This window comes from Heptranchias perlo, chromosome 27 (genome assembly GCF_035084215.1).
Source record: "Heptranchias perlo isolate sHepPer1 chromosome 27, sHepPer1.hap1, whole genome shotgun sequence".
NCBI classification, from domain to species: domain Eukaryota; kingdom Metazoa; phylum Chordata; class Chondrichthyes; order Hexanchiformes; family Hexanchidae; genus Heptranchias; species Heptranchias perlo.
In genome coordinates, this window is record NC_090351.1 from 20,534,421 (window position 1) to 20,562,090 (window position 27,670).

Below are 27,670 nucleotides of genomic sequence, written 5' to 3' on the forward strand. Positions count from 1 at the left end.
GTCCCTTACAGTTGGAAAGAGTGACTTACTTAGCTTTGGAGAAGCAATGGTTAGGTTGGTCTGCTGAATATGGATTAAACCTAAATATCATATATTTTCCTATGATTGGATTGTTATGATTGCTTTTAGAGTTGACAGAGTTGAAGCTTTCGTCCCATATAAAACTGGCTTGGATTTGAACCCAAGTGCCAGAGGTGAAAGGGCAGTGTGCTGAACTGTTCGCTTACAAAGTTACTGAAAACATTTATTTTAAACGAGAAGAGGAAAAATGCCGTACTTTTCGTCGTTACTTACATGTTTTTCCCCTCTGCACTACATTTGTGCCATCTTGAGCCTATGTCTGTTGGTTCCTCGTTAAAATGTGACTTGATTTGCAATTCTTTTGAAGGAGTTGCTGGGTTTGGAGGCGCTTCTATCCCAAATTCTTCCATTTCCTTACTCATTCCCTCTGGAGAAGGAGGCATGTTTTCGCACATAATCGGTGAATTTGACTTTTTTGGCCGCATACTAGGTCCACTCATCGTGTTTGACCCATCAGGCAACTTCTGGAGATCTTTCAAGTCTTCAAACACGGCGCCTTCTCCTTGGTTCAATGACCTGATGTTAGGTGGTGGCAAATCAGACACTGATCTCGACATAGTCACGTCTTCCCAGTTTTCCAAGGCTAGGTCTTGCATCTCGGAATACCTACCCTCTTCTTTTGACAGCAGATATTTCCGTTTGTTGAGGTTGTGAAAGACAATGGGAAAAATCTGAAACATTTTATCAATTGAAGGTATGGGTTTGAATTGAAATAGTATTCGGTGACAGTTGGTGTCAGAAGTTGACAAAATCCGGTAAACGGTTGGGGGACAGGTTCCTATTCTAGAACCCAACGACAGCAGGAGAGAACGTCGCTGCTTGGAGACCAACTTTAAAAGTAAATGGCAGAACAGTTCAATCCTTTTGTTGTGCAGATGGTATTTCTGGTGATTGGGTTTGGTTTTGTTTCAACTAGATAAAACAGGGCAAAAAAAAAAGGAAAAAAATGCAAGAAAAGCCCAGCGAGGAACAGGTGAGCCACATTTTAGATTAGACTACTGAAAAGAATAAACCTTATCGCAAAATTCTATAAATTCTGTGTTGTCAATTTTGTCGGTATTTTACAATATATATTCCGTAAAAATAGCTATCCACAAACTTAGACGTTTTATATAATATATATCAAATCTGAGCTGCATTTGGAAATACATGGAAGCTTAACTCTGTTATATTTCATTATAGTTGATCTATGAAAATGGTATAAAATCTTCAGTAAAATTAATGTGTAGCCGCAAAAAAAAAACCTTTCTCACGCAAATCAAAAAAAATTAACAAAAATACGTGATATTTAAATTAAAAAAGACACACACACAAAAAATTACACATCAAAATAGCCCTACTCTTTGTCTTCACACATTCATATATTAGAGAGAGGGGGCAGGACCCGCTGCGCCCCCTACCGGCTTCGAGGGTTTATTGATGGAATCACAGCTGAGGCGGCGTCTACCAAACTTGTTGTCGAAAGAGGGGAGGGGAGCAAGTTGGAGGAGGAGGAGGAGGGGGGCGGGCTCCGCCGTGCCGTGGATTTGATTCGTGAATCTCGCGCCTTCTGGCTCGATGCTGCCTGCTGAGTGGCTGCGCTTGCTCAGAAGCCCCGCCTTGGTCCCCCGCGCCCTTTTGTTGTGCGGGTTAGGTTGTCGCGCGGTGCGGGTAAGATGGCGGCGGTGTCGGAGAGAATGGCTGTAGGAATATGAGGAGGCACAGCAGATAACTGTTCTGGCGGCTGAGGATCGGCTTCTTGTCGTTGAAATTTACAATAAGGATTTTTTTTTTCCTTCGTCTTTTTTTTTTCCTGCGAAGTTCGTTTTTTAATAATTGAATTAAGACAATTATAAAAAAAATATAAATGATGAAATTAAAGCAAAACCAGACTCGGACTTATGACGGGGACGGGTACAAGAAGCGAGCGGCGTGTTTGTGCTTCAAAAGCGAGAGCGAAGAGGAGGTAAGAGGCTTTGGGGCATGGTTTCTGCGGCGCTGGTAGGGGAGAGAAACAGTCTCCCCGGGGCCCTGGCCCTGACCCACACGTCTGCTCTACCTCGGCCTTAGTCCGGGGTTGGGGGAGGGGGAGGGGGAGGGGGAAGAAAGGGAATCTCAAATGGATAGGTCTTGATTATTGTTCTCTCGGAATTCTTCGTTTTAGTGTTTAATTTATTTAAAATCCAGTAATCGATTTGTCAAGGGGATGGGATCTCCTGGAGTGATGCCACATGCACTTTGCTTTGTGCTAAAATTATCAGCAAAAATGAGACCATTGGTAGAATTACTGTTTAATGAATTAAGCTCAGCATTAAAATATTTTCTCATGCAAAACTTGAGTTAGTCAGAGGATAGCGTATTCTGAGAATTGCATTTGTTTACTTTAATGAGGCTTTTCTGTGTCGTAAGGCTGCATAACCCACAATTTATGAGCTAAATCGTTGCATGTGTCATTACAGGCTTACGTGAAAAATTTGCCTTTTTGCCTGCCATCCTATCTAGTTTTAAATATATATAGTGTATTTTTAAAAACGCAGCATTCTTGTTGAATAGCATTTTGCTGCTTGCATGCAGTGTAGAGCACAATGGTGTCTTCATGCTACAAGTTGGTCATGGCAGCAAAGGTTGACTTTTCTAAATGGCAGCTGGACTGGCAGCTTTGCAAATTGAAGAAGGAAAAAAAATAAAATTATTGTTTCATACCAGCAAAGGTTTTTTTAAAAAGCCACACTTGTTCACCATTTTGCATGCACACCTGTAATTCTTTGGTTTAAGAATGGTATCATGTAACTTACAATTTAAATATTGTTAGTAAGATTTAAGTTGAATCAAAATATTTGTGAAGGCAATCAGCATCCACATATGCTTTGTTCTTAAGTTGTTAGAACTTTGGTTTATCAAAAACAAATCTTGGTTGTTTTTGATCTATAAATCTTGAAATTTCACTGATTCTCTTCCAATTACTTTCCACTTTGTCCTGGCAAATGGATATGTGCATAAAGCATCATGATTGCTACATTCTTCCTACCTCGAAGATTGTGTACAGTAAGAAAGTTCTTGCTTGCACCTTCGTTGGGAGTAGAGAAATGGTCTCTCAAGCCCTTCTAATCCACACTTTATAATGCAAAGAATAAAAGATGGCCTGGGAATGCCCTGGCATTTGGATGGTTTAAACTCAAGCAATTTACACTCAGTTTGATAGTTAACTTGAATATGTTACAGCTGCATAATAGATGCCCAATCATCTGTTCTCAACTAGAATTTTTGAGTTTAGGCCACAATTTTGACAAGCAGAGCTATGTCATGAATCAAATGGGGAAAATTGCTGAATTTACCTTTTTTGTATTACTTTGAAGTAATATAGATTAAAGTTGGCTTTAGTTAGTTGTTGCTGAGACTGAGTTTCTTTGTATCTGTGGCCTAAAAGGTAGCCAGTACATGAAACTCTTGTTTCAGCTATGCTTCAGTGAGAGTCATCTGTTCTAGTTGGCTTCCATCATTTGATGCCTGTATTCAGAAGATACTTGTACCAGGAGATTACTTGATGTCTGGACATGTAATGTATGAGAATTTGCAGACTGGAAGGAATAGGCAAATTCATTATACCTAATCTGGCCTATTGGGTCACTTTGAATGTTTAAAGTTTAACACCTGTAACAACCTTAATTTCCTGAAAATTGAGAAAAATCTATTTGATCTTCAGATGGAATCTACCTTGAATGCTAGATAATTGTAGGGAGTTGTGGTTTTGTTGTAATCTATTGCTCCCTGCTTCATGCTGCCTATTCCATGTAAAGCAGCTGAGAGCTTTGTGAAGTCATTTACCCACATATGTTCCATTATAGAATGTTAAAAGATACTGAAAAGAGCTTCTAAGATTTTGGACTCTTGTTTTTGAACGGTTTAAATGTTGTGCAAATCAAATTCTGTATTGCTGGTTACTTGCTGTGACTGTGATTTTGTAAATAAATGTTAGCTTTAGCTTGAACTTAATCATCTGGGTAATATACTGCCTTTCAAAGTGGACAGCCCTCATGGTCTCATGCATAATCCTGTGGCACCATAGCATGCTATCCCATTCACAACATGCATAAGTGCACGTTTGAGTTCAAATGGGACTCAGTTTACTTATAGAAGCTATATCTTTGCTGTGGCCACAAATTAAATGTTTGGAGAAAGCCTGAACTGAAGCAATAATGACCAAAATGAGCTGTTATCTTTACATAGCAGCCATGGAAAGTTTATTTTGAGATGAGTGACCCATTTTACTCGGAGCTATCTCAGCCATTGCCAATAAACTTAGACCACAGTATAACGGCTTAGTGTAACAGTAGAGCTATTGAGAAACAATGCTCCTGTATCTGCACTGCAGAAAATGTTTGACAGTGCAACCTGGTAACAAGTTATCACAGTAATTGTCAACAAGTTTAGGGTCTACAAATTCTTATTGACTCCTATTGTGATTCTACTATCAGTGCTTAAAATAAAAATGAATAGCCCTTGCACTCTTCGCTTTCCCCCCCATGCCATTTTTATTTTAATGGACTAAGAATTCTGCAGCTGAGCATTCTCATCTATCTCCAGCTTGACCTTGTTTCCCAGGCAACCCTGAAACTAATGTATTACAATGCTGTTTGACAATGCAACTGTAGAATTGTAGTTAATAGAATGACAATACTGTAGTTGAATTCATAGATGCATTACAGAAAATTCCAGAAGTATGTGGAGAAATGTAATTAGAAGCTTAAACTTCGTGCATAGCTTGCTGTCAAATACAAGAAAACCCAGGAGAATCCCAGCACTTGCGCAGCATAGGATGTTGTCTATGATGTTGCAAACTCCATTCCCTAGCCACCGACTCCATCCCTTTCCCACGCCATTTTCTGAGGCTGAACCAGACCGTTCGCAACCATGGCGTCCTATTTGACCCTGAGATGACCTTCCGACCACATCTGCTTCATCACCAAGATCACCTACTTCCACCTCCTTAACATTGTCTATCTCCGCCCCTGCCTCAGCTCATCTGCTGAAGCCTTCATCCATGCATTTGTTACCTCTAGACTTGACTATTCCAATGCTCTCCTGGCCAGCCTCCCATTTTCCACCCTCCACAAACTTGAGCTCACCTAAAACTTCGCTGCCCATAACCTAATTCGCACCGAGTCCTGTTCACCTATCACCCCTGTGCCTGTTGACCTACATTGGCTCTGTACTGGCAATGCCTCGATTTTAAAATTGTGATTCTTGTTTTCAAATCTATCCATGGCCTTGCCCTAACCTATTTCTGTAACCTCCACCAGCCCTACAATCCTCCGAGATCTCTGCTCTCCTCCAATTCCGGCCTCTTGCGCATCCCCGATTTTAATCGTTCCACCGTTGGTAGCCGTATCTTCAGCTGCCTAGGCCCTGAGCTCTGGAATTCCCTCTCTAAACCTCTCTGCCTCTCTAGCCCTCTCTCCTCCTTTCAGAGGCTCCTTAAAACCTACCTCTTTGACAAAGCTTTTGGCCACCTGCCCTCATATTGTCTTATGTGGCTCAGTGTCATACTTTGTTTGATAACGCTCCTGAGAAGCGCCTTGGGGTGTTTTACTATGTTAAAGGTGCTATATAAATGCAAGTTGTTTAGGACTGCACAAAGTATTTTAAAATGGATGTATATAGGAATAGGTGGTAATAATAGAGCAGTGTCTATGTTGCCAGTCTAAAAACAGAATGCTGTAGACCTCCCATACTGTTTTCAGTTAATGAAAACACTACCTAGTAGTAAATTGAAGCAGACTTGAACAGACCTGTGATCATTGTTGTCTTTAAAATCCACATTATTTGGAGGTGGGAATCATTGCAGATCTTTCAGCATGGTTTTGTTGCAATGGTGTTGGGCTATTGTTGTGAATACTTAAATTTGACTGGTTGCCATTTCATTAAGAGTTTGGAAATAAAGCTTGGAGTACTTCATGTATTTGTTAAAGTGGAATTCAGACTGTTTTAAATTTGAATAGATTGCTAATGACCAAAATTTTACGGTGAGCCCTTGTTACGTGCTGTTGTGGTTAAGTATCTTGTAGTTGTGAACTGTTGCATGATTTTTCCTTCATCCTATCCATTGTCGGTAATAGTCGACAATGACGACCAAATATTCTATAATTTTGCTTCAACATCTATTTATATCTAGTCTGGTGTGCAGCATCCATGGATAAAACATTTTTGGATGTGTCACAACTATCAATGACAAAGCACTTCACTGAGTAAATTTCTCTTTTGTTTTTCTCGAGCCTTTCCAGCGACTCTCACTACCCCATTATATATATCCGTGTAAATAAAGTTTACAAAAAACACCAACAGTTATGAAAACAAACTACAAAATTTGTAAAAAGTTAATTCATTGCATCTTACAATATCTTCGATGTGGAGATGCCGGTGATAGACTGGTAGGGAGTCGCACAACACCAGGTTATAGTCCAACAGCTTTATTTGAAATCACAAGCTTTCGGAGCTTTGCTCCTTCACCTGACGAAGGAGCAAAGCTCCGAAAGCTTGTGATTTCAAATAAAGCTGTTGGACTATAACCTGGTGTTGTGCGATTCCTTACATTTACAATACCTTCGACATTTGCCTCCTTAGGCCTCCAGTCTTTCTACAGTCTCAGGCTTGCCATTTTTTTTTCCTGTTCCCAGAGTTCCTTTTCTTCTTGATACCTCAGTACCACCCCGTGTTGGTTTTATGATAGCAATGCATGCAGGGATTTTGATCCTCGCTGTCTTTCATGGCTCTCTGCATATGTATAATCTTTTCCCCTCTGCGTTGTGAATACTTAAGATTCTGGTCACAAGTAATCTATTCAAATTTAAAACAATGGTTTGAATTCCACTTTAACAAATACATTAAGTACTCTAACTCGCCACCACCCCTCACGGCCCCTCCTCTGCCTCTGATTTGTCACACTGCTTGTCCGACATCCAGTACTGGATGAGCAGAAATTTCCTTCAACTAAATATTGTGAAGACCGAAGCCATTGCCTTCGGTCCCTGCCACAGACTCCATCCCCGCCCTGGCCACTGTCTGAGGCTGAACCGAACTATTAGCAACCTTGAACTTGAGATGAGTGTCCAACCCCATATTCGCACCATCACCAAGACCATCTACTTCCATCTCCTTAACATCGCCCGTCTGCGTCCCTATCTCAGCTCACCTGCTGCTGAAACCCTCATCCATGCCTCTGTTACCTTTAGACTTGACTATTCCAATGCCCTCGTGGCTGGCCTTCCATCTTCCACCCTCCATAAACTTGAGCTCATCCAAAAGTCTGCTGCCCATATCCTAACTTGCACCAAGTCCCCTTCACCCATCACCCCATGTGCTCCCTATCTTACATTAGCTCCTGGTCCGGCAATGCCTCGATTTTTAAAAAATTCTCATCGTTGTTTTCAAATCCCTCCATGGCCTGCTCCCTCCCTATCTCTGTACCCTCCTCCAGTTCTACAACTCCTCTGAGATCTCTGCACTCCTCCAGTTCTGGACTGTTGCGCATCCCCAATTTTTTCATCACTCCACCATTGTCAGCCATGCCTTCAGCTGCCTAGGCCTTAAGCTCTGGAATTTCCTCCATAAATCACTCTCGCTCTCCTCCTTTGAAGATGCTCCTTAAAACTTACCTCTTACCTGTCCCAAATATCTCCTTATGTGGCTAGGTGTCAAATTTTGTTTGATAACGCTCCTGTAAAGCGCCTTGGGACGTTCAGCTACTTCAGTGGCGCTATATAAATGCAAGTTGTCAGTGCTAGAATTGACTGGAACCAACATGTGCTGTAAATGTTAATCATGACAGCTAGGTTGGATCACATGCTCTGGACCAGGTTAGAAGAGTGCACCAAGTGGAGTCAAACAGTGTTGTGGAGCAGAGCTTCATTTATGCATGGAAGTAGGGTGTTGTCCCACCAGCTATTGGCAACTTAGCAATGCACTGCTTGACCATGAACAATCCTGGTTAATGGTTTATAGTAAGACTTTCTTCTGCATGGACTTCACAAGATTTTGCAGTGGTGCAATACTGTATGAGGACAGAAGAGCTTTCCCCTTACTCCCTTTCACTTCAGAAGGAATTATAGGAGATACTGATTATGATAGGGAAGACACAGTATGGAGTGCGGTAATTTAATGATTTTCCTGTTTTATATCTGCTTCCTATCCCAAATTTTTTTTTGTGGGGGGTGGGGAGGTGAAGTGTGTTAAAAGCTCTAAATTTCTGTAATCCTCTGACTAATGAACAATGCTGCAGGAGATGCACTAATGTTTCACAATTTTGTCTGTTGCTGCATATTTTTCAGCAAGTAAAGCATCAATCATTCAACTGAATTTTCATTAATTACAAAATTTGTACTGATTTTACTTCTTGTGAAAGAAGCTTCTTTCTCCCTTTGGGATCGCAGAACCTCTTCAGGTCTTGTGTTCGCAGGGAAGCCTTTCTCCATGTTGTAGTTAAATACTAATACAGGTAGAAGATGTAAGCCAAGCATTTACCCTTTTGTAAGATGACAGGCAAAACTCACATTATTGCACATTTTATGTATGATTCATGATTGTTGCAATAAGCAAAAAAGATTAGTTGTAGCTGTCCAGTAGGCCTTTGGGTGAAAGGAAGTAAAGGATAATGTAGATGATTCAGTTTTTTTTTAAAAAGACAAAATTGGCTTGTGGACCTAGCAACATATTACTGAGCTAGCCCAGTATGTCATTCGTAATGAGTCAAACATAGTTTTTTTACCTCATGATGCAAGCACGCTGACTCACTGAAGCAGATCAGTGCATTTAGCAGGCCAGAGGAGAAGTTGGACTTCTAACTGTAGATTGGGAGATCCATGAGAAAATTAGTCTCATGCTTGCCGTCCTACGGAGGCTAGTGAATTTATATTTGCCAAGACCTGCATTTTACCTTGGAATAAAGTAAGTGCTTTGCGGGCTAAGAATTGTGTAGCTTCTAGTTGGTCATCTGTTGTATTTGATACTGCTCCAGTGAGAGATGGATTAGAGTGAGCCAAGAGAAAGTGAATTCAAGCGGACTTGGGCAAAATTGAATTTGTGGAAAGAATTCAGATGGGATAATTAGTAGAGCGAAATTCAAAATTGTTGGAAAAATAATTTTATATATGTATAACTGCTATTTAGCCAGCAGCTTAAAAAGTGTGGACTGCGAGAGGAAGCTGAAGAGACATTTATACCGAAGAGAAATTTAGACCATGTGAGGACAGCAGAAACAGGTAGGCAAAACAAGGTTGGCTTGCAGGGGAGAAGAGTGAGCTTCAATGGAAATGGGAAGAAATTATTTTGGAGTGGATTAAGACATTAATGTGATGAAATAACTGGTATGAAATGCATGGATTTGGTATGTTAACGGGCTACAAAAAAAAGTCTAGATATTCAAAATTGTGGCCTTCGAACAAAGGATATCTATCAGCTTACTGATTTTGTACAAATAAGGCTGAGTCAGGGGATGATTTAATTAACAATTGTAACTACTTATATGATTTTTAAAAAACTCAATATTCACTTTTTCTATAGTAAAGAATTCTTAGCCCCAATGCCATGTTACAGTATTTAACAATTGCAGATGATCAGAAAAAAATTGATCAAACTTAAGAATTTGTCTTTGTCAAATGCTTAGAAAATCCAAATTACCTACTAATGTAATGAAATTCAGTCATGCTATATGTAACTAAGTCTATGGTAGTTATTAATGCAATATTTGAACCATTTGTTTCAATAATATGAAAATGCTACTGATTTGAAAAAGTCAAACGTCAATGGCAGGTTGGAAGTGTGGATGTGTCCTGTATACATAAATTAAACGACCATAGTAACTAAATGGCATTGCATTTATGAAACCTGATTTTGTAATGCAATCGTTAGTTTGTATTTGTAAATAATGTATACTATCCAACAGTGTTCTGTTTTCCAATATGGTGCTTTTTTTTTAGTACATTGTGTAGTTTTACTTGGAGCTGGTATATTTGGTCATCGCCTTTGTCCCTTTCGACACACTGTGCTTGGCCAGTTCCCTGGGCAGCAGAAGTGTGCGGCGGCCTGGATCTCCTAGGAGCTGATGGAGCGCTTATTGTAATGGCCCAGGTGGGAAACTTAACCCGTGATGCGCTTGAAAATATAGTTAAAGAAGCTAGGAATATTGTGAGTTAATTTAGTATTGAAATGTTTTTTTTGAAAAACATCCAATTTCGTGTAGAACCTTATAGATCCTCAGAATCCTCGGTACCTCGCTTTACTGGCTTTTGGGGGATGGAAGAAGTGAATAGAGCTTCAGACCTACTAAATATGAGGTGCTTTGTTGTGTTGGCAGCTTTGAGATTAGAACTAGTGTCTGAGGCCTCTGTCCAGTGTTTCAGTTCCACCTATTCTCAATTGATAATACTATCCACTTCCCCAGTCCTTCTGGGATTTTTAATTGAATTCTCAGCTTGCATCAAGGGTATGAATTCTCTGATTGCAAATTCCCTGCTTTACTTCCTGGAGTCTGCAAATCCACATCAATTTTGTATCCGGAGCACTGACAGTGGGGTAGAGTACATGTAGCTAAAATATCCCTTTATCTTCAGGCCACAAAAGTTATAGATATTCCGGTCTTAATGTATCTGGATAAGTAATGCTCTATACCAGTTTGGATTTCTACACTGAAATTGTGTTTTTCTCCACTTCAGTCTTTTTTGTCATTGTTTTATTTGTTTGCGAACATAGAAAAAGAGAATATGCCATTGCTAATATATTGCTGTTCGGCATCTCCTATATGCCTTCATTGGCCAGAAACCATTTTATTCCCATTTATCCAACATATAAATAAGATGTCGTACAAAGTACAGGCTTTTACTTTTTGTTGCCCGTCATTGCCTCCTTAAGATAACCCAATTGTCCCATCCTCTGTTCATGTTGATCATTTCACCCAACGTGCTGCGTAAGGGTCTCCCTCTACAACTTCCTCCTCGTCTCTCACCCCTTGTACTACTGCTTTCAGACCAAGTTGACACACAATGTCTGTGCCCTTCGTATTTGCCGCAATAACTTTTATTTACTCATGGACAACACTGTTGCCAAACACAAACTCATTGTGGATAATTATATTGACATCCTGGAAAAGTGCTTCATGGTAGCAATTCCTTATGATGCTATCTGCCTGGTTATTTTTTTTAACCACTGGTGGTGGTGTGGCCCTTACCTCCATGTCATACATTGGCGCCTCTCTCTACTCCTCAGACAGTACCTCCTTCGAGTGCCTCACTCTCTTCCATCCATCACACCTTTCATTTAAAATCATTTGCTGCCTCTTGCCAATTTCCCTTTGCTTTTCCACCAATAACTCATGCTGGGTGATTTCAATTTCCATCTGAACTCCCCTAGCCCCTCCTTCTCAGAATTCACCACTCTCTTGTCCTCCCTCAACCTCACCCTTCACATAAACTCCACTACCTATATCGTTGGCCACCCCAGATAGCAGTAGATGCTGAGTCATTGAGTATATTCAAGGCTGCAATAGATAGATTTTTAGGCTCTCGGGGAATCAAGGGATATGGGGATCAGGCAAGAAAGTGGAGTTGAGGTTGAAGATCAGCCATGACTTGATTGAATGGTGGAGCAGGCTCGAGGGGCCCTTTGGCCTACTCCTGCTCCTACTTATGTTGTATGGACTCAATCTCTGACCCAGGCTATTGCTGATGTGGGTAGTATCCCTTACTACCCACATCCATCTACTCTCAGTCACTACTTTCACCAGCTGACCTATGGGGGGGGGGGGGGGGGGTGAAATTCTTCCCCCACAACCCTTATAATCTCACTCCAAAATTTCTATGTTTTTCATTCGCCACAACGACACTGCCACTGTCAATTTGACAATTACCACCCAATGTCCAATCTCCCTTTCCAAGTTCCAGCTCAACGGTCATGTCTCCTGTAACATTCTGTTTGAATTCCTGCAGTCTGACTTCCTCCTTTCTTGCTGCACAGAAACAGCCTGAATTGAAGTTACAAACAAACAACATCTTCTGTGACTGTAAGGCTTTATCTTTCCTTGATTTCTCCAGTGTTTGACGCAGCTGTCGACGCCATCTTCCTCCAGTGCCTTTCCTCAACTGTCCAGCCTCGTGGGACTGCCCTTGTATAGTTTGTTTCATACCTATCTGAATGTAGCCAGCAGAATTCCAGCAATCATTTCTCTTCCTGTTGCATCGTAACCTCCTGAGTCCCCCCAGGATCTGTCCTTGGTCCCTTCCTTTTCCTCAGCTAAATGCTGCCCTTTGGAGTCATCATCCACAGGCAGGGTCCACTTCTACATGTTTGCAATAACACCCAACTTCACCTCACAACTGCTTCCCTAGACTTCTCAACTGCTTCTTTACTATCGGATTGTTTGTTCAGCATCCAGTCTTGGATTGGTCATGACTTCCAGCTCCATATTGGGTAGATTAAAACCGCCGTCTTTGTCCCCGGCTATAAATTCCACTCATAGGAAGAGGAATAGGCCATTCAGCCCCTTGAGCCTGTTCCACCATTTAATTAGAGACTGGGATCCCTGGAGAGTAGGAGGTTAAGGGGTGATCTTATAGAAGTCTATAAAATAATGAGGGGCATAGATAAGGTCGATAGTCAAAATCTTTTCCCAAAGGTAGGGGAGTCTATAACGAGGGGGCACAGATTTAAGGTGAGAGGGGAGAGATACAAAAGGATCCAGAGGGGCAATTTTTTCACTCAAAGGGTGGTGAGTGTCTGGAACGAGCTGCCAGAGGCAGTAGTAGAGGCGGGTACAATCTTGTCTTTTAAAAAGCATTTGGACAGTTACATGGGGAAGATGGGTATCGAGGGATATGGGCCAAGTGCAGGCAATTGGGACTAGCTTAGTGGTATAAACTGGGCGACATGGACATGTTGGGCCGAAGGGCCTGTTTCCATGTTGTAACTTCTATGATTCTATGATTCTATGGGTGAAAGGTACCTCAACTCCTTTGTTCATATCCCTTGATATGATGCCGAACAATAATTTTTTTAGAAAGGGACTGGCATTTTGGTAAGTTATTCTTGGATAACTTGGCTGGACCTAGACGGAAATGAAAGTAGATTTTTCTGACATCAGCTGCTGTACATGCAATTAAAAGTAATATTTTTTTTAAAAGAGTTGGGAAATTGCTTTTGGACTCTACAGATTTGGACAGTTTTTTACTTTGAGCTTGGATCACCATTTTAAAATTGTCCAGAAAACGGCAACGAGTTTCTGAACAGCAAATGCAGGCACAAGGCAGTTGGAGAGACTTTGCAGTACATGAACCTGTTCATAATTTCACCTCTGCCAAGTGATATATCTGAAATCTAAGCCTGATGGATTTTTCTTAATTTATGAAAAGAGCACTAGGTTTTGAATATATGTGATCAGAACTTGGAGTATAGCCTTAAGTTTCCCCAGGCTAGCTTTTCGAATTTTTTTTAGTCCAGGTTGTAAGTACATTTGTGCTCCTGCAATTCACAATATCTTGTTTGTCACATTGATGGAATTATGGCAGAAGCCTGCTTTCTAGACGATGTTCCTATACATCAGCACAAAGTCTGCATATGAACTACCAAAAATTATTTGACACCAAAAGCACTTTGAACACCTCTCTGCTTGCAGTTTAGACGATGGAAGTCTGGAGAACATTTATAAATGCATCGTGAGATCTCTAGGATAACATTATAATTCCGCAATACACATTAATCAGTACCAACCATGGTATGTTAAATGTCCATGGTAGTTTTAAAAACAAAACCTAAACAATCAAACCCCTCACTAATTATCAAGTTTGTTTGCATTTTTCAATGTAGCATCTGGATGTCTTTGTTAAATTTAGGTAGCAATAGTTTAACATTTTTAAAATCAAGTTTATTTGAGCAAAGGATAGAGCAATTGTCAAACCAGCTAATCTAAGCTATTTACCTGTATTGTTTAGTGATTAGAGTACAATTGACCGAAGCCTGAGCAGGTTTAACATCTTGGCTTCAAAATGGTGTTAGTAATGGAAGCAAAAGGAGGCTGGCAGTTCAGGAGGTGTTATTAATAATAAATGTTAAAAATCTTGTGTGACTTAAGATCATGTCAGAAAATGGTAACATTATTCTAATGGCCAGTCAGCAAGTAAACCATTTTGGTGTGGATGTGGCGGCGTTTGTTCCTTCGTTCCCATCAGGGTTTGGGCCCAGATTGAATCATCTTGATATTGCTTTGACAAATATGACACCTCACGACAACAGAGGGGCAACATTTGTCATTCTGTGCATCAGGGTTTCAGTTAAGTGTCCAAGCCGGGTTTCTATGATAGATTTCTCTTTTGCTCAAAGTTTGAAGAGAGACTGTTTTGAAAGACTGCATTAGTTGTTACCTTTTATGTGCTGAGTTCTTGTGAGGCATATCCTAAAAATCCATAACAATGCTTCAGATAGGGCTCATATCAGCAATCATTTAACAATCAAAAGAATTGACTAGGTTTCGGATACTAGGATTCTTGCTGTTGTAATTAATCATGATCCAATAAGCCTGCAGTGGACAGTAGAAATTCACCCAATGACTTAGTTTTTTGGAAAAGTCAGAGTTGCATGTCTTTAATCAGTAGGGAGCTTGATGAACAAATCTGTTTTCCTGTAATAATGGTCTAGATTTACAAAGACATCAGTACTGAACAGCATAGTTACCAATTCAGACAATGTTGGTGTAAGGAAATATAATCAAGCTATTCCTGTCTCTCTTCAGGAATTGTATTAAAGTTACCCTTTTGTTTAATATGGCATGATGAAATTAGTACTCCTGTTGAGAGAATCTGTATTGGATTTCAACGGGTAAAGCAATTGAAGATGTTGACCGTACTCGCATGCAAATAGTAGCTTTGGAAGATTATCCAGTCATCTCAATTAAGCATAATTTCATGTATCTATTTTGTTCAATTAGGACTAGATACTAATATGCTGTTCATTTCAGTTTAGCAGCAGCTCCCAGACAGTTCATGAAGTGTTAATTATGATAAACCATCAAAGTGATACCAGTCTATCTGTGGATTATTTGATCTGACAAGTTCTTGATAACTATTTTCAACCGGTGTAACAAAAGCAGTTTGACTTAAAATTTTGATGAATGAATACTAGCCATAGATTTTAAGATTGCCTTATTTGGAACAAACTAACCTAGCAAACCAAACAAACTACTTTGAATGTGTCACTAGTAGTAGCTGTGCTTAGGATCTTGAGTACACAATTCCCCATGTGGTCTCTTGAATTTGTAGTGGAGTAGAAAATTACTTTTGTGGTGATACTGGTTCAACACATCATTGTGCTGCTGTTCAGGTCCACTGGTGTTTAGCATTATATTGCTGCTTTGCCACGTCCACGTTACTGGAGACATAGTGAGTTAAGTATGCAATGCATTTGGATCTCAAGAAGTCTGACTTGATAACTTATGAATTATGATCATTTCTATGTAGGGGATATGATTGGTTGCTACAAATCATGATCATTAAATTTGTTTAGACCATACGTTGGGTTAACAATTATTGGGTAAAAAATTTATGTAAATATTTCTTTTTAAATTAGCAACTTTGTTGATGCGCTGATTACAGAGTAATTCTTGTTGAATTTCTTTCAACTCATTTTTCCGCCCCCGCACCCCACCCCACCCTTCTGTAACCAGTCCCCAACTAGTGTGATCTGTTTTTCATGGTAACCCAATGAAATCATTAGTTTTCTAATTTTTCCCCTCGATGTGAATTAATAAGTGGAGGCATTTAACCTCTGATATTTAAGTCTCCGATACAGCTAAGCACATGTTCCTACAATTCTCTTCTGTACTCTTATCTTGAAGAGCTGACCTTGCAACATTAACCCAATTAGAGCTCATGTTGCAATATGAGATTTGCGTATAGGTTTACTTGCTATTTGGAATCAGCAAAGTCATTTTTTGTGAAGGTACATGTCTTGTTACATGGCTGAGGGTTAATTGAGCTTTAATGACTGATTTCCCATATGTTGCTTAATTTGAATCAGCTGTTAATCTGATTTTTTTTGAGCAAAAAACACTTCCTGTGCTGTCAAATTATTTAATTCAAATTACTGGATAATTCAGTTTTTTTCAAGCAATTACTTTGAGTTAATAGAAGTAGATTGTACATTGTATCTATTGATCCTGCTTCCAGTTTTTTTTGGATTGTGGGATCAAAGGGAAGTATCGCTGTCATGCTGAGGGCATGAAAGGAAGGGAAAGTGTTGCTACTATGGGAGAGAGAAGTCATATTTGGTGGAAATTCCTCGATGATTCTATATGTGGTAGAATGCTGCATAAGTGTATCATTTGGAGAACAAGGATCATTGGTGATTTAGGTTACTTGAAATAAATCTGAGCCAATGATTCTTAAGTGGCCAGCTAAGTGACATTGTCTGAGGTTTGACAATTTTTATTTTTGACTAAACTGCTTGTCATCTGATGCAATAATCAGACCTAAAGTGCAGCATGTCTTGCTTCATTTCAAAAGCACTTTAAAGCAGCTCCTGATGTTGCCATGATGTAGATTTTTAAACCTTTGTATTCTAGCATACTTTGGGGCAGTTTATGGTCCTGAAGCTCAGCAGCTGAAACAATCATATCACTAAATTTATTTATGTGGCTGTTAAAGTTGCTTTTTTTTGCAAACTCTGTGTATTGGGACAAAAGGTGAAGCTTATTACTGTAATTCTTAAAGATTTGAATTTTAGAACCGTATAAACTTTATGGATGGCTAGGGAATGTGTTTTTATTACATTAATCTGTCATTTTTGTTCATGTATAACTTCATTTTTTTGAGTAGTGGATTTAATTTTTTATCTCTGCTTTTCTGGTTGAGTTGACCAAGCCAGTGGCAGAAGTTCTTGGTGGTGGTGGTGTTTGGCTGATTACCTTTTTTAAATTTGTGGCTAAGTAGTAAGAAATATGTTAGACTAAAAGCCAAATAATCAATGACTCTGTGATGACTTCAAGGTGATAATTATGCTACTCTGAACCATGAGAGCTAATTTTGAGCAGTTTACAAACCTCAGTGGAAAATTGTTTTTGGTGACTATTATCATGTGCTTTTCAGAAAAGGTCTGTTTTGGATATAGTGGAACTATGGTATGTAGGTAGAATAGTCATGAAGATGCTTAGTTCCTGGACATGTGTGGGCATCACTTGGGTCAGTAGCCATAAATGATGGAATAGGAGGCGCACTATGGTCAGTGCCTGGCAATGCTGGGACAGTATTCTTGACAAGAAAGGTGCAACAATGCCTTGCAAGTCCGTCCAGCTGTGTCACAAAAGTGAAATCCTGGAAAGATACCAGAAAGATGCAAAATATTTTCTTGCAGGGAGAGAAAAGCTGGAGGGAAAAGCCAGATGGCTTGTGCCACTCCTGTTAGCTATTTTCTGAATAGCATTAGCACACGCCTGACAGCAGGCTCTTGTTTTTTGGTGAGGATAGAATATCCTTTTTGTAGTGGCCTCTTCAAATAATTGTGCCATCATGTGTCTCTCGATGCTCTGATTGCTCAACTACTGATATTGTGTTCCACACCGTGGCTCCATTCTTACCTTGTTTTGTATACCAGTTTCAACAATGAAGGATACTCGTTCTATTGAATCGTAAAATCTTTTACACAGAGGTTATACAGGAAAAAGCCTACCATGAATCCCTTGATGCAGAGTCCAGGACAGTAGATCAGGTGATTTAAGGATTGTTCAACTGCTTTGGTATACATTTGGACTTCTTGTACTTAACCTTTTGTGACAAATGAGTAACATTTTAAGAATCCACGTTTTGGTATAGCCTCACCATACCTTGGTTGGTATGCTCAAGGTAGCTGTTGAATCATAGTCCATTGTTTTTGAGATTAAAATTGCTTCAGAATTTCATGTATCTCTGAAAGAAAGTGTGCTTTGTGCCTACATGTGACTGTAGTCCCACATTATATGGTTGACTCTTCAATGTGCTCTGAAATGGCCTAGTAAGCTACTAGTTGTAAAACAAATGCGAAACGGCCCACCACAATCTTCTGAGACTAACAATGGATGGGCAATAAATGTGGTCTTGCCATCATTGCCCACTTTCCGAGAATGAATATATTAAAAAAGATCAAGTTTACATTCAATGTACCTTCAATGTAGCTTCCTGGAACAAGTTTGCTTTCACCAAACATTCTTGTCTTGAGCTGACTGCTTAGCAGTGTAAGCATTTTAGCACTCTGTTAACTTTTGGTCTTCAGAATTTTGCAGCTTATTTCTGTTACTTTAAGTCACCAAATGAGGAATCTAACATTTTGTAAGGCAGAAATCACTGGCATTATAATATAGAATTAGCCAATATTGGTAATTAATTATGTCAGTATTCACATTGTGTAAACATAGAATAATCAGGCATAACCTCAAAACAAAAATTAAAACAGAAAATTCTGTAAATACACACTATATCCAAAAGATGATTAAAAGGTAGGGTCAACAATTTGGACATAAACCCTCCATCAGATCCCTTTGTGAATGATCTAAACATTGACTTATCCTCCTCGTTTCGGGCACCTATGGACCTACTGGGCACTTCCAGCATTTTGTGTTTTTGTCTGGTTTCTTGACGTGTAGTGTTTCTTTTCATCACTCCAAAACAGTATCTCTGGTTCTCCTGAAGTCTTTTTTGTTTGATAATTGTCAGACATACAGATTTTAATGGAATTTATGGAAAATGTTGGGAACCCATGAATTTTTACTGATCCTGTTGACATGCTTGCTGTGTGATGTATTGTATTATAATATGCTGCCGCATTGCTTTTGTTTTTAGGGACTATTTTAGTGTGCCATGACTGCAAATTTCAGCCTTTAAAAAAAATTCTAATTTCCTTTCTTTGACAAGTGTTTATGAAATGTGGACTTTTTTTCTTTCTTTCAGATATAGCAACATTTTCAAACCCCAAAGAAGTCTTTAGGATTGCCAGTATGCACTTGACTTGCGTTAATGAAAAAGTACATATTATATGAAAAGTTGACATTTGCTTAAGTCAAGACTTTTTTGGTGTCACTGCCCTAAAGATCCGTATTGTTCCTGAATTTGAGTTTTGCTTTTTGTCCAGGAATTAGCAAGCAATGGTTGCTTGTTTTGATGTATACATATCTGATTATGTGGGATATTGCTGTTCATCAGCATTGCTCATAATAGGATTTCACTGTACATATATAATTAATTATCTGATTCAAGAATTAATAACACATTATTTGGTTAGTAATTAAAATCTAGGCCAGTTGGACACTCGATTGTGCTATTGTTCAGATCATTCAAACTTGATGTCTGCTTATAAATGTCTGTTAGCAGCGATGCCCTAATTACTGTTTGACAGTGTCCAATTTAGGACATGGTATTGTAATGGGCAAGAAGAGTTGGAATCATTCCAAGTTAGTGTAATCTTGTGTTTGTACAGTGTAGGGGGCCCATGATTGTGTTCCATATGTGGAATGTGGCATTTAGAATCCTAGAAAGCCATTTGGCCCATTGTGCCTGTGCTGGCGCTCTAAAAGAGCTATCCAATGAGTCCCTTCCTCATGGCCCTGCAAATTTTTTCCTTTCAAGTATTTACCTAATTCCCTTTTGAAAGTTACAATTGAATCTGCTTCCACCACCCTTTCAGGCAGTGCATTCCAGATCATCATAACTCGCTGCATAAACATTTTTTTCCTCATGTCGCCTCTGGTTCTTTTGCCAATTACCTTAAAATTGGCAACATTTAGTCCATATACATGGCAATAAACCTGATCAGAACTATTTTCCTCCTTGATCTTGGTGGTTATAACTAGAACAACTTTCATTTACATAGAAGCTTTAATGTAGCATGCATCTCTGCTTTATATAGAGCAATTTGACAGAGTCCGGAATGATGACCGAAAGCATGGTTAAGACTTTTGAAGGTGTTGAGAGTTACCATCATGTTCAAGCTGTGGTCAGGCCATATCTTGAATACTGTGATCGGTTCTGGGTCTTTCAAATAAGATAGTGGAGTGCCATGATTAGAGGATCATGGTTTTCAATGGAAGAATGAGCTGTATGCTCGTGATCTTTGGGGTGGCTGAAGGCTCTGCTAACAGTGGTTGAGTGGAGAATGCACAGGAGGCCAGAGTCAGACTTCTGGATTGCAAGGATGGAGGAGGTTGCAAAGGGAGGGTGGGATGAGGTTGTGTAGGGATTTATGAGTTAAGTTGATGACTTTGAATTTGGTGCGCCGGGTGGACAGGGATCTGATGCTAGGTTGACAAAGTCAGAAATGATAAACAGGATGGTATGGAACACGATGCAGGAAAGAATTTTGGGTAAATTTGAGTTTGTGATGGGTGGAGCTTGGGAGGCCAGAAATAAGGGCATTGAAAACGTCTGGTCTAAAGGTAACAAGTGTCTAAGGTTTTCAGTGGTGGGGGAGTGAAGTAATAGAGGTTTGTAGTTTTGTAATGGTTGAAGTAAGGAGTCTTGCTGATGGATAGGATATCTGGTTTGAGGGTCAACTCTTGGTCAAGTAGGTCACCCAAGTTTGTGTAATGTCAGGCCCAGCTTTAGTGAGCAGCTGGGCAGGGGTATGGAGTTTCTAGCAGGAGCCAAATAAGGTGGCTTTTACCTTCCCGATGTTCAATTGGAGGTTGTTCTGACTCATTCATGATTTGATATCTGACAATACAGAGATGGTCATGGAGATGGTGGAGAGCTAGAGCTGGTATTGTCTTCATACATATGGTTAGCAACTCCCATGCTTATGGATAATGTCACTAAGGGACATGCAAACTGAGAAATGAAGGGGATCAAGGATGGAATCTTGGAATACTTTAGAGGTGACTGTACATGAGAAAGATAAAGGAGCCATTATTCGAGATGCACTGGTTATATTGGGACAACTAAGAGAGGGACCACGATGAAAGAGGAAGGAGTGGTCAACTGAGTTAAACATCAAAGAAATCGAGGCGAGATAGCATACTGTGTTAGCTGTTACAAAGGTTGGCTTGGTAATTGTGACCTAGGTGCTGTGCGTAGGGTGAAACCAGACAGGGGATTTGAGTAGGGAATTGTATGAGAAGAAAGAAAATAAACAACCACTCTCACTAGAGAAAAAGTACTAGGTAAACTAATGGTTCTAAAGGCTGACAAGTCCCCTGGACCTGATGGCTTGCATCCGAGGGTCTTAAAGGAAGTGGCTACAGAGATAGTGGATGCGTTGGTTGTAATCTTCCAGAATTCACTAGATTCTGGAAAGGTCCCAGCGGATTGGAAAACCGCAAACGTAACGCCCCTATTCAAGAAGGGAGTGCGACAGAAAGCAGGTAACTATAGACCAGTTAGCCTAACATCTGTCATTGGGAAAATGCTAGAATCTATTATTAAGGAAGTAGTAGCAGGACATTTGGAGACTCATAAACAATCAAGAGTCAACATGGTTTTATGAAGGGGAAATCATGTCTGACAAATGTTCTTTGAGGAAATAACAGGCAGGGTGGATAAAGGAGAACCAATGGATGCAGTATATTTGGATTTCCAAAAGGCATTCAATAAGGTGCCACATAAAAGATTACTGCAGAAGATAAGAGCTTATGGCGTTGGGGGTAATATACTGGCATGGATAGAGGATTGGCTAACTAACAGAAAACAAAGAGTCGGGATAAAAGGTTCATTTTCAAAATGGCAATCTGTAACTAGTGGGGTGCCGCAGGGCTCAGTGCTGGGGCCTTAACTATTTAAAATATATATTAATGACTTGGATGAAGGAACAGAGTGTCTTGTGGTCAAATTTACTGATGGTACAAAGATAGGTGGAAAAGCAAGTTGCGGTGAGGATACAAAGTGTCTGCAAAGGGATATTGACAGGTTAAGCGAATGGGCAAAAATTTGGAAGATGGAATATAATGTGGGAAAATGTGAAGTCATCCACTTTCAGAGGAAAAATAAAAAAGCAAAATATTACTTGAATGGAGAAATACTACAAAATGCTGCGGTACAGAGGGATCTGGGTGTCCTCGTACACGAAACACAAAGTCAACATACAGGTGCAACAGGTAATCCGGAAGGCAAACGGAATATTGGCCTTTATTTCTAGGGGGTTGGAGTATAAAAACATGGAAGTCATGCTACAACTGTACAGGATGCTGGTGAGACCACACCTGGAGTACTGCGTACAGTTCTGGTGCCCTTATTTAAGGAAGGACATACTTGCATTGGAGGCAGTTCAGAGAAGGTTCACTCGGTTGAAGGCATATGGGATACTTGCCTTTATTAGCCGAGGCATAGAATATAAGAGCAAGGAGGTTATGATGGAGCTGTATAAAACACTGGTTAGGCCACAGCTGGAGTACTGTGTGCAGTTCTGGTCGCCACACTACAGGAAGGATGTGATCGCTTTGGAGAGGGTGCAGAGGAGATTCACCAGGATGTTACCAGGGCTGGAGCGCTTCAGCTATGAAGAGAGACTGGGAAGATTGGGTTTGTTTTCCTTGGAGCAGAGGAGGCTGAGGGGGGACATGATTGAGGTGTACAAAATTATGAGGGGCACAGATAGGATGGATACTAAGGAGCTTTTTCCGTTCGTTGAGGGTTCTATAACAAGGGGGCATAGATTCAAGGTAAAAGGCGGGAGGTTTAGAGGGGATTTGAGAAAGAACTTTTTCACCCAGAGGGTGGTTGGAGTCTGGAACTCACTGCCTGAAAGGGTTGTGGAGGCAGGAACCCTCACAACATTCAAGAAGCATTTGGATGAGCACTTGAAATGCCATAGCATACAAGGCTACGGACCAAATGCTGGAATATGGGATTAGATTGGACAGGGCTTGATGGCCGGCGCGGATGCGATGGGCCGAAGGGCCTCTATCCGTGCTGTATAACTCTGACTCTAAGGTTCACTCGGTTGATTCCGGGTATGGAAGGGTTGTCTTATGAGGAAAGAATGAACAGGTTGGGTCTATACTCATTGGAGTTTAGACGAATGAGAGGAGATCTTATTGAAACATACAAGATTCTGAGGGGACTCAATAGGGTAGATGCTGAGGATGTTACCCTTCCTGGGGGAATCTAAAACTAGGGGGCATAGTCTCAGAATAAGGGGTCGCCTGTTTAAGTTGGAAATGAGGAGGAATTTCTTCTCCCAGAGGGTCGTGAATCTTTGGAATTCTTTACTCCAAAAAGCTGTGGAGGCTGAGTCATTGAATACATTCAAGGCTGAGGTAGACAAATTTTTGATCAGCAAGGGAGTCAAAGGATATGGGGAAAAGGCGGGAAAGTGGAGTTGAGGTAAAAATCAGATCAGCCATGATCTCGTTGAATGGCGGAGCAGGCTTGAGGGACCAAACGGCCTACTCCTGCTCCTATCTCTTGTGGTCTTATGGAAAGAATTTGCATTCGTAAAGGTAAGCACAGAGTTGGGAGGCATCATCGCATTCGAGAACCTTGGACGTGATAGGGAAGTTAGAGATTGGGTGGTAATTGTAGGGGCTGGGTGGTTTTCTTGGGTGTGATTGGTTCCTGAGCAAAGGGATTCATTGACAATGTGAATGAGAATTCAGGCAAAAAGGTAGTTGATCGGGGACATCAGTTTTCTTTTCTAAAAGTAAAATGGCAACGGATGTGTTTTCTTGCTTTGATCATCAGCAAGTAAAAGCTGCAACTGTGGCAGCTTTATAAAAGGCTTATGCAACACAATAATAAACTTGTTTGAATGCCATCCAATTAAAATAAAAGCGAACATTCCACCAAAGTTGAGCCCAGATTTATGATTTTTTTAAAAAAGCAAAATATTGCAGATGCTGGATGTCTGCTTCTAAGCATTTTGGGATGTTAGTAGTTCCTGTTAAGTTTTTAGCTTTTGAGACACAAATTTATGAGTAATCATCTCAATCACTCGTGTTAAAAGCCCATCCTCCCTACGTACTTGTGTGATCGTACACAATATCTGATACTGTAATATTGCTCAGTGGTTGAACCCTTGTTGCTGTGTTTATATGACATGGATCCTCTTGTTCTTTTGTTATCTGAAGTAGATCACATACCGTGACCATGGTTTAGTCTATAAACTGTGGAACAGGTTTATTGGAGTTACAGATGAGCAAGAGACAGAGAATCATACAGCTCAGAAGGAGGCCATTTGGCCCATCGTACCTGTGCTGGCTCATTAAAAGACATTTCCAATTAGTTCCACTCCCCTGCTCTTTCCCCATAGCCCTGCAATTTTTTCCTTTTCAAGTATATAATTCATTTTTCAAAGTTACTATTAAATCTGTTTCCATCACCAGTGCAGCACTTTGTAGTATTTTTAAATGACTTTTAACTTCCACTTCCTTCTCGGGTAGAAAAATAACAAAAGACACTTGGCCATTCTACTAATAATACTACACCCAGACTAACATCTCGGCTCTTGTATGTGGGGGTTCGTAATGGCCCGTGGAGTTCCATGACACCGCATCCATATGAGGTATGGTACAAATAGACGAGCAATGTGTGAGCAATGATTATGCAATTTATGACCTCTTTGATCTTTATGACACCAGAGAGTGATTGGTAGATAACTTAGTATGTATTTGAACACAGCTAACCAGAAGAAAAGGTTTTCTAAAATATTTACCTATAGACTGATGGCCAAGCAGAAGATAATGAGAAAACCCTTTGATCAATGCTGATGGCTTTACAGTTAAATCATTTTAACATATTAAGACCATATAGACTTCTTCTGACTTAATTAACTGACTATTCACAGAACAAAACCAGCAATCTAATAGAGGCCTTTTAAAATTATGAAGGGGTTTGACAAGGTAGACTTGGAGAAGGTGTTTACACTGTGGAGGGGGGTGGAGATCAAAACTAGACCATAAATAAAAGATAGTCACCAATAAATCCAATAGGCAATTCAGGAGAAACTTCTTCACCCGAAAAGTGGTAAGAATGTTGAACTCACTACCACAAGGAATAGTTGAGGCGAATAGCATAGATGCATTCAAGGGAAAGCTAGTTGAACCCACGAGGGAGAAAGGAATAGAAGGATATGTTGATAGGGTTAGATGAAGAGGAGTGGGAAGAGGCTCGTGTGGAGCATCAACGCCAGCTGGGCTGAATGGCTTCAATGCGGTAAAATGTAAGGAATCTTACAACACCAGGTTATAGTCCAACAGTTTTATTTTCAAATAAAACTGTTGGACTATAACCTGGTGTTGTAAGATTCCTTACATTTGTCCACTCCAGTCCATCCGACCGGCATCTCCACTTCAATGCGGTAGACTATGTAAAACAAGGCTACAATTAGAACATCAAGTGAAGCATTTCATCTTATTATAACCGGTTTTTGAGTTTCTTGCCAGCTTTGTATATTCAGTTAGTCTAGCAGTTGAAGTAAGGTAAATGTAATGTGACTAGCCCCTTTCATAAATATACAGTGAAACCTGTAAATTAGGGACACTTTAAGGGACTTACATTTGGTGTCCTTTATTTGCAGGTGTCCCTATTTTCAAAATAGTCATTGTATGTACAGTAAATTATTTGGGACTGTCAATGAATTTTTTTTTGAAGGTGTCCCTTTATGCAGGTTTCACTGTACATTTAAAGAAAATATAGACTAATGATTCAAAATGCACTGACACACTCCCCATGGCTTAACAATAAAGTCACCGTAACATGGAAGTTTCTTTTTAATTATGCCATTGAAAAGCTGTATGTTATCCCATAAATAAAATATTTCCTATCAATTTAAATTCCATGTCCCACTCCACAAATAAATGAGTATAACTCATTGTCATTTGACAAGTACAGTTTACTTCACAGGTGAGGAGAACATTATAACAACTTAATGTGCAGTATCCGCCAATGTAATGCAGATGTAGGATCTTCTCAAAGGCATGTAAATTCTGATGCTCAATTTCTATGGTGTATGCCCAAGAGATTAATAGAAACTCAATTTTCTTACCCTTTAATTGAGTGAACAATTGAAAAAGAGAAAAAAGCCAGCATAAGAAATAGGAGCAGGAGTAGGCCAATCGGCCCCTCGAGCCTGCTCCGCCATAAAATAAGATCATGGCTGAAAGCATGCATGTTTAAGTTTCCAAAACAACTAAACCTTGTTAGCAGTGTAGCTGTATTTTTCTTAATATTGACAATTGTACGCCTATTTGTATAAGATGACTGAACAAATGGCCTGACTATCCCTCAGGATCCAAGTTGATACTGATTTGAATTTTATTTAAAAACTCATATGTTTTTGTCCTGTGATTTTCTAAAATGGAGCACACTGCCTATTTAAAGATTTTACATTGGCCCAAAAGAGGATCAGTTTTATTTTAATACCAATCTCAAACAGTCATCTCTATGAATATTGATCAGTTTTATTCTTCAGTGCTCAATTTTCCTGGCTGAAAAAATTGTACTTCAAGAAATGGTTAATATGTAAAATGCTGATAATTGATGCATTGTGATGTATTTCAATAAACATGTTTTGAGATCCCTTAATGCCTGAATGCGTAGTAGTTTTTCATATGCTGTACTTATTGATAGTGTAAAGCTGGTATAGTTGGCCAGAGTAAGCCTGGGTTCTTTAAATTGTATTGGTGTTAACTGTGATGGCAGCCATTTTATCATGTAGGAAGTGTTGACATTTTTTTCTGTGTCTGATCAAATATCCTTGTGAGACACTGCAGTCAATTTAAGCAGGAAGCTTTGCAGGGGTGAGTGCATGTCTTAAGTTCCTTTCATTCAGTGAATTAAATTACATGATATGGTATTGATATTGGCATTTCATGGCTTTTAAACTACTCAAAGAATGGTTTCTTCCATTGAAGTGCATGGAACTCTGGAATTAACAAATGTTATATTTCAGGAGGACCAGTACTATACCTAAACCTTATAACTCCAGCTTAACTCCTTACAATGATGTATCTTTAAAACATTTACTAAAAATTCTATAATGATTTTTGTGTTGCATTTGGGTATTGTATACCCTTTAAACTCAATTTCTTTCACACGTATAATGAAAACATTAAATTGAGATGACCATGCTTTTTAACAGAAATCAAAGTTACTGATTTTTTTTGCATATTGACATGTAAGATTTGCAGAAGATCCTGAGTTGATTTTGAAATTTGGGTTCATTTTTAAAAATGCTTTCAACTAATTAACTCTATAACCAGCTGAAATGTCATGTGATCAGCTTGGTCTATCTTACTTGAAACATGGCATATATCTCAATTTGTCTTTCTAGCCTCTGCTTTGAGTTGTTTCTAATAGTGTCTAGTTCTAGTCTGATGGGGTCTTCTAGTTCCATTGCACCTTGACTATCCTTTATAATACCCAATGCTTCTAAGTGTCTTGGATGCCCAGAATGCCAGTCTTGTTCAAGCTAATCACTAATGAAGACAGTTGAACTTGGGTTGGTAGATTTAAACACAGGGATCAACTGAGATGAGGGTAGTGTATTATCAAACCTGAAGGACAGGTTTTCAAATTGGTTGGAGACTGCAAGTAAAGATGGCTAGGGTTTGTTCAAGGAGAAATCCTTGTCTGTATTGGAGGACCTCCCTTCAACCATCTTCCTGATCTACTGCATTAAG

At 39.7% G+C, this 27,670-nt stretch overlaps 1 protein-coding gene across 1 annotated transcript in view; it reads left to right on the forward strand.

Annotated features, from left to right (window-relative positions):
- Window positions 1-1,701: 1,701 nt before the first annotated feature.
- LOC137344451 (diphosphoinositol polyphosphate phosphohydrolase 1) overlaps window positions 1,702-27,670 on the forward strand; it is a 72,988-nt gene continuing 47,019 nt past the window's right edge. Inside the window, exon 1 of the mRNA XM_068007426.1 lies at window positions 1,702-2,026. Coding sequence (XP_067863527.1) covers window positions 1,928-2,026 — 99 coding nt within the window. The 5' untranslated portion in view covers window positions 1,702-1,927. The remainder of the gene's footprint in view (window positions 2,027-27,670) is intronic.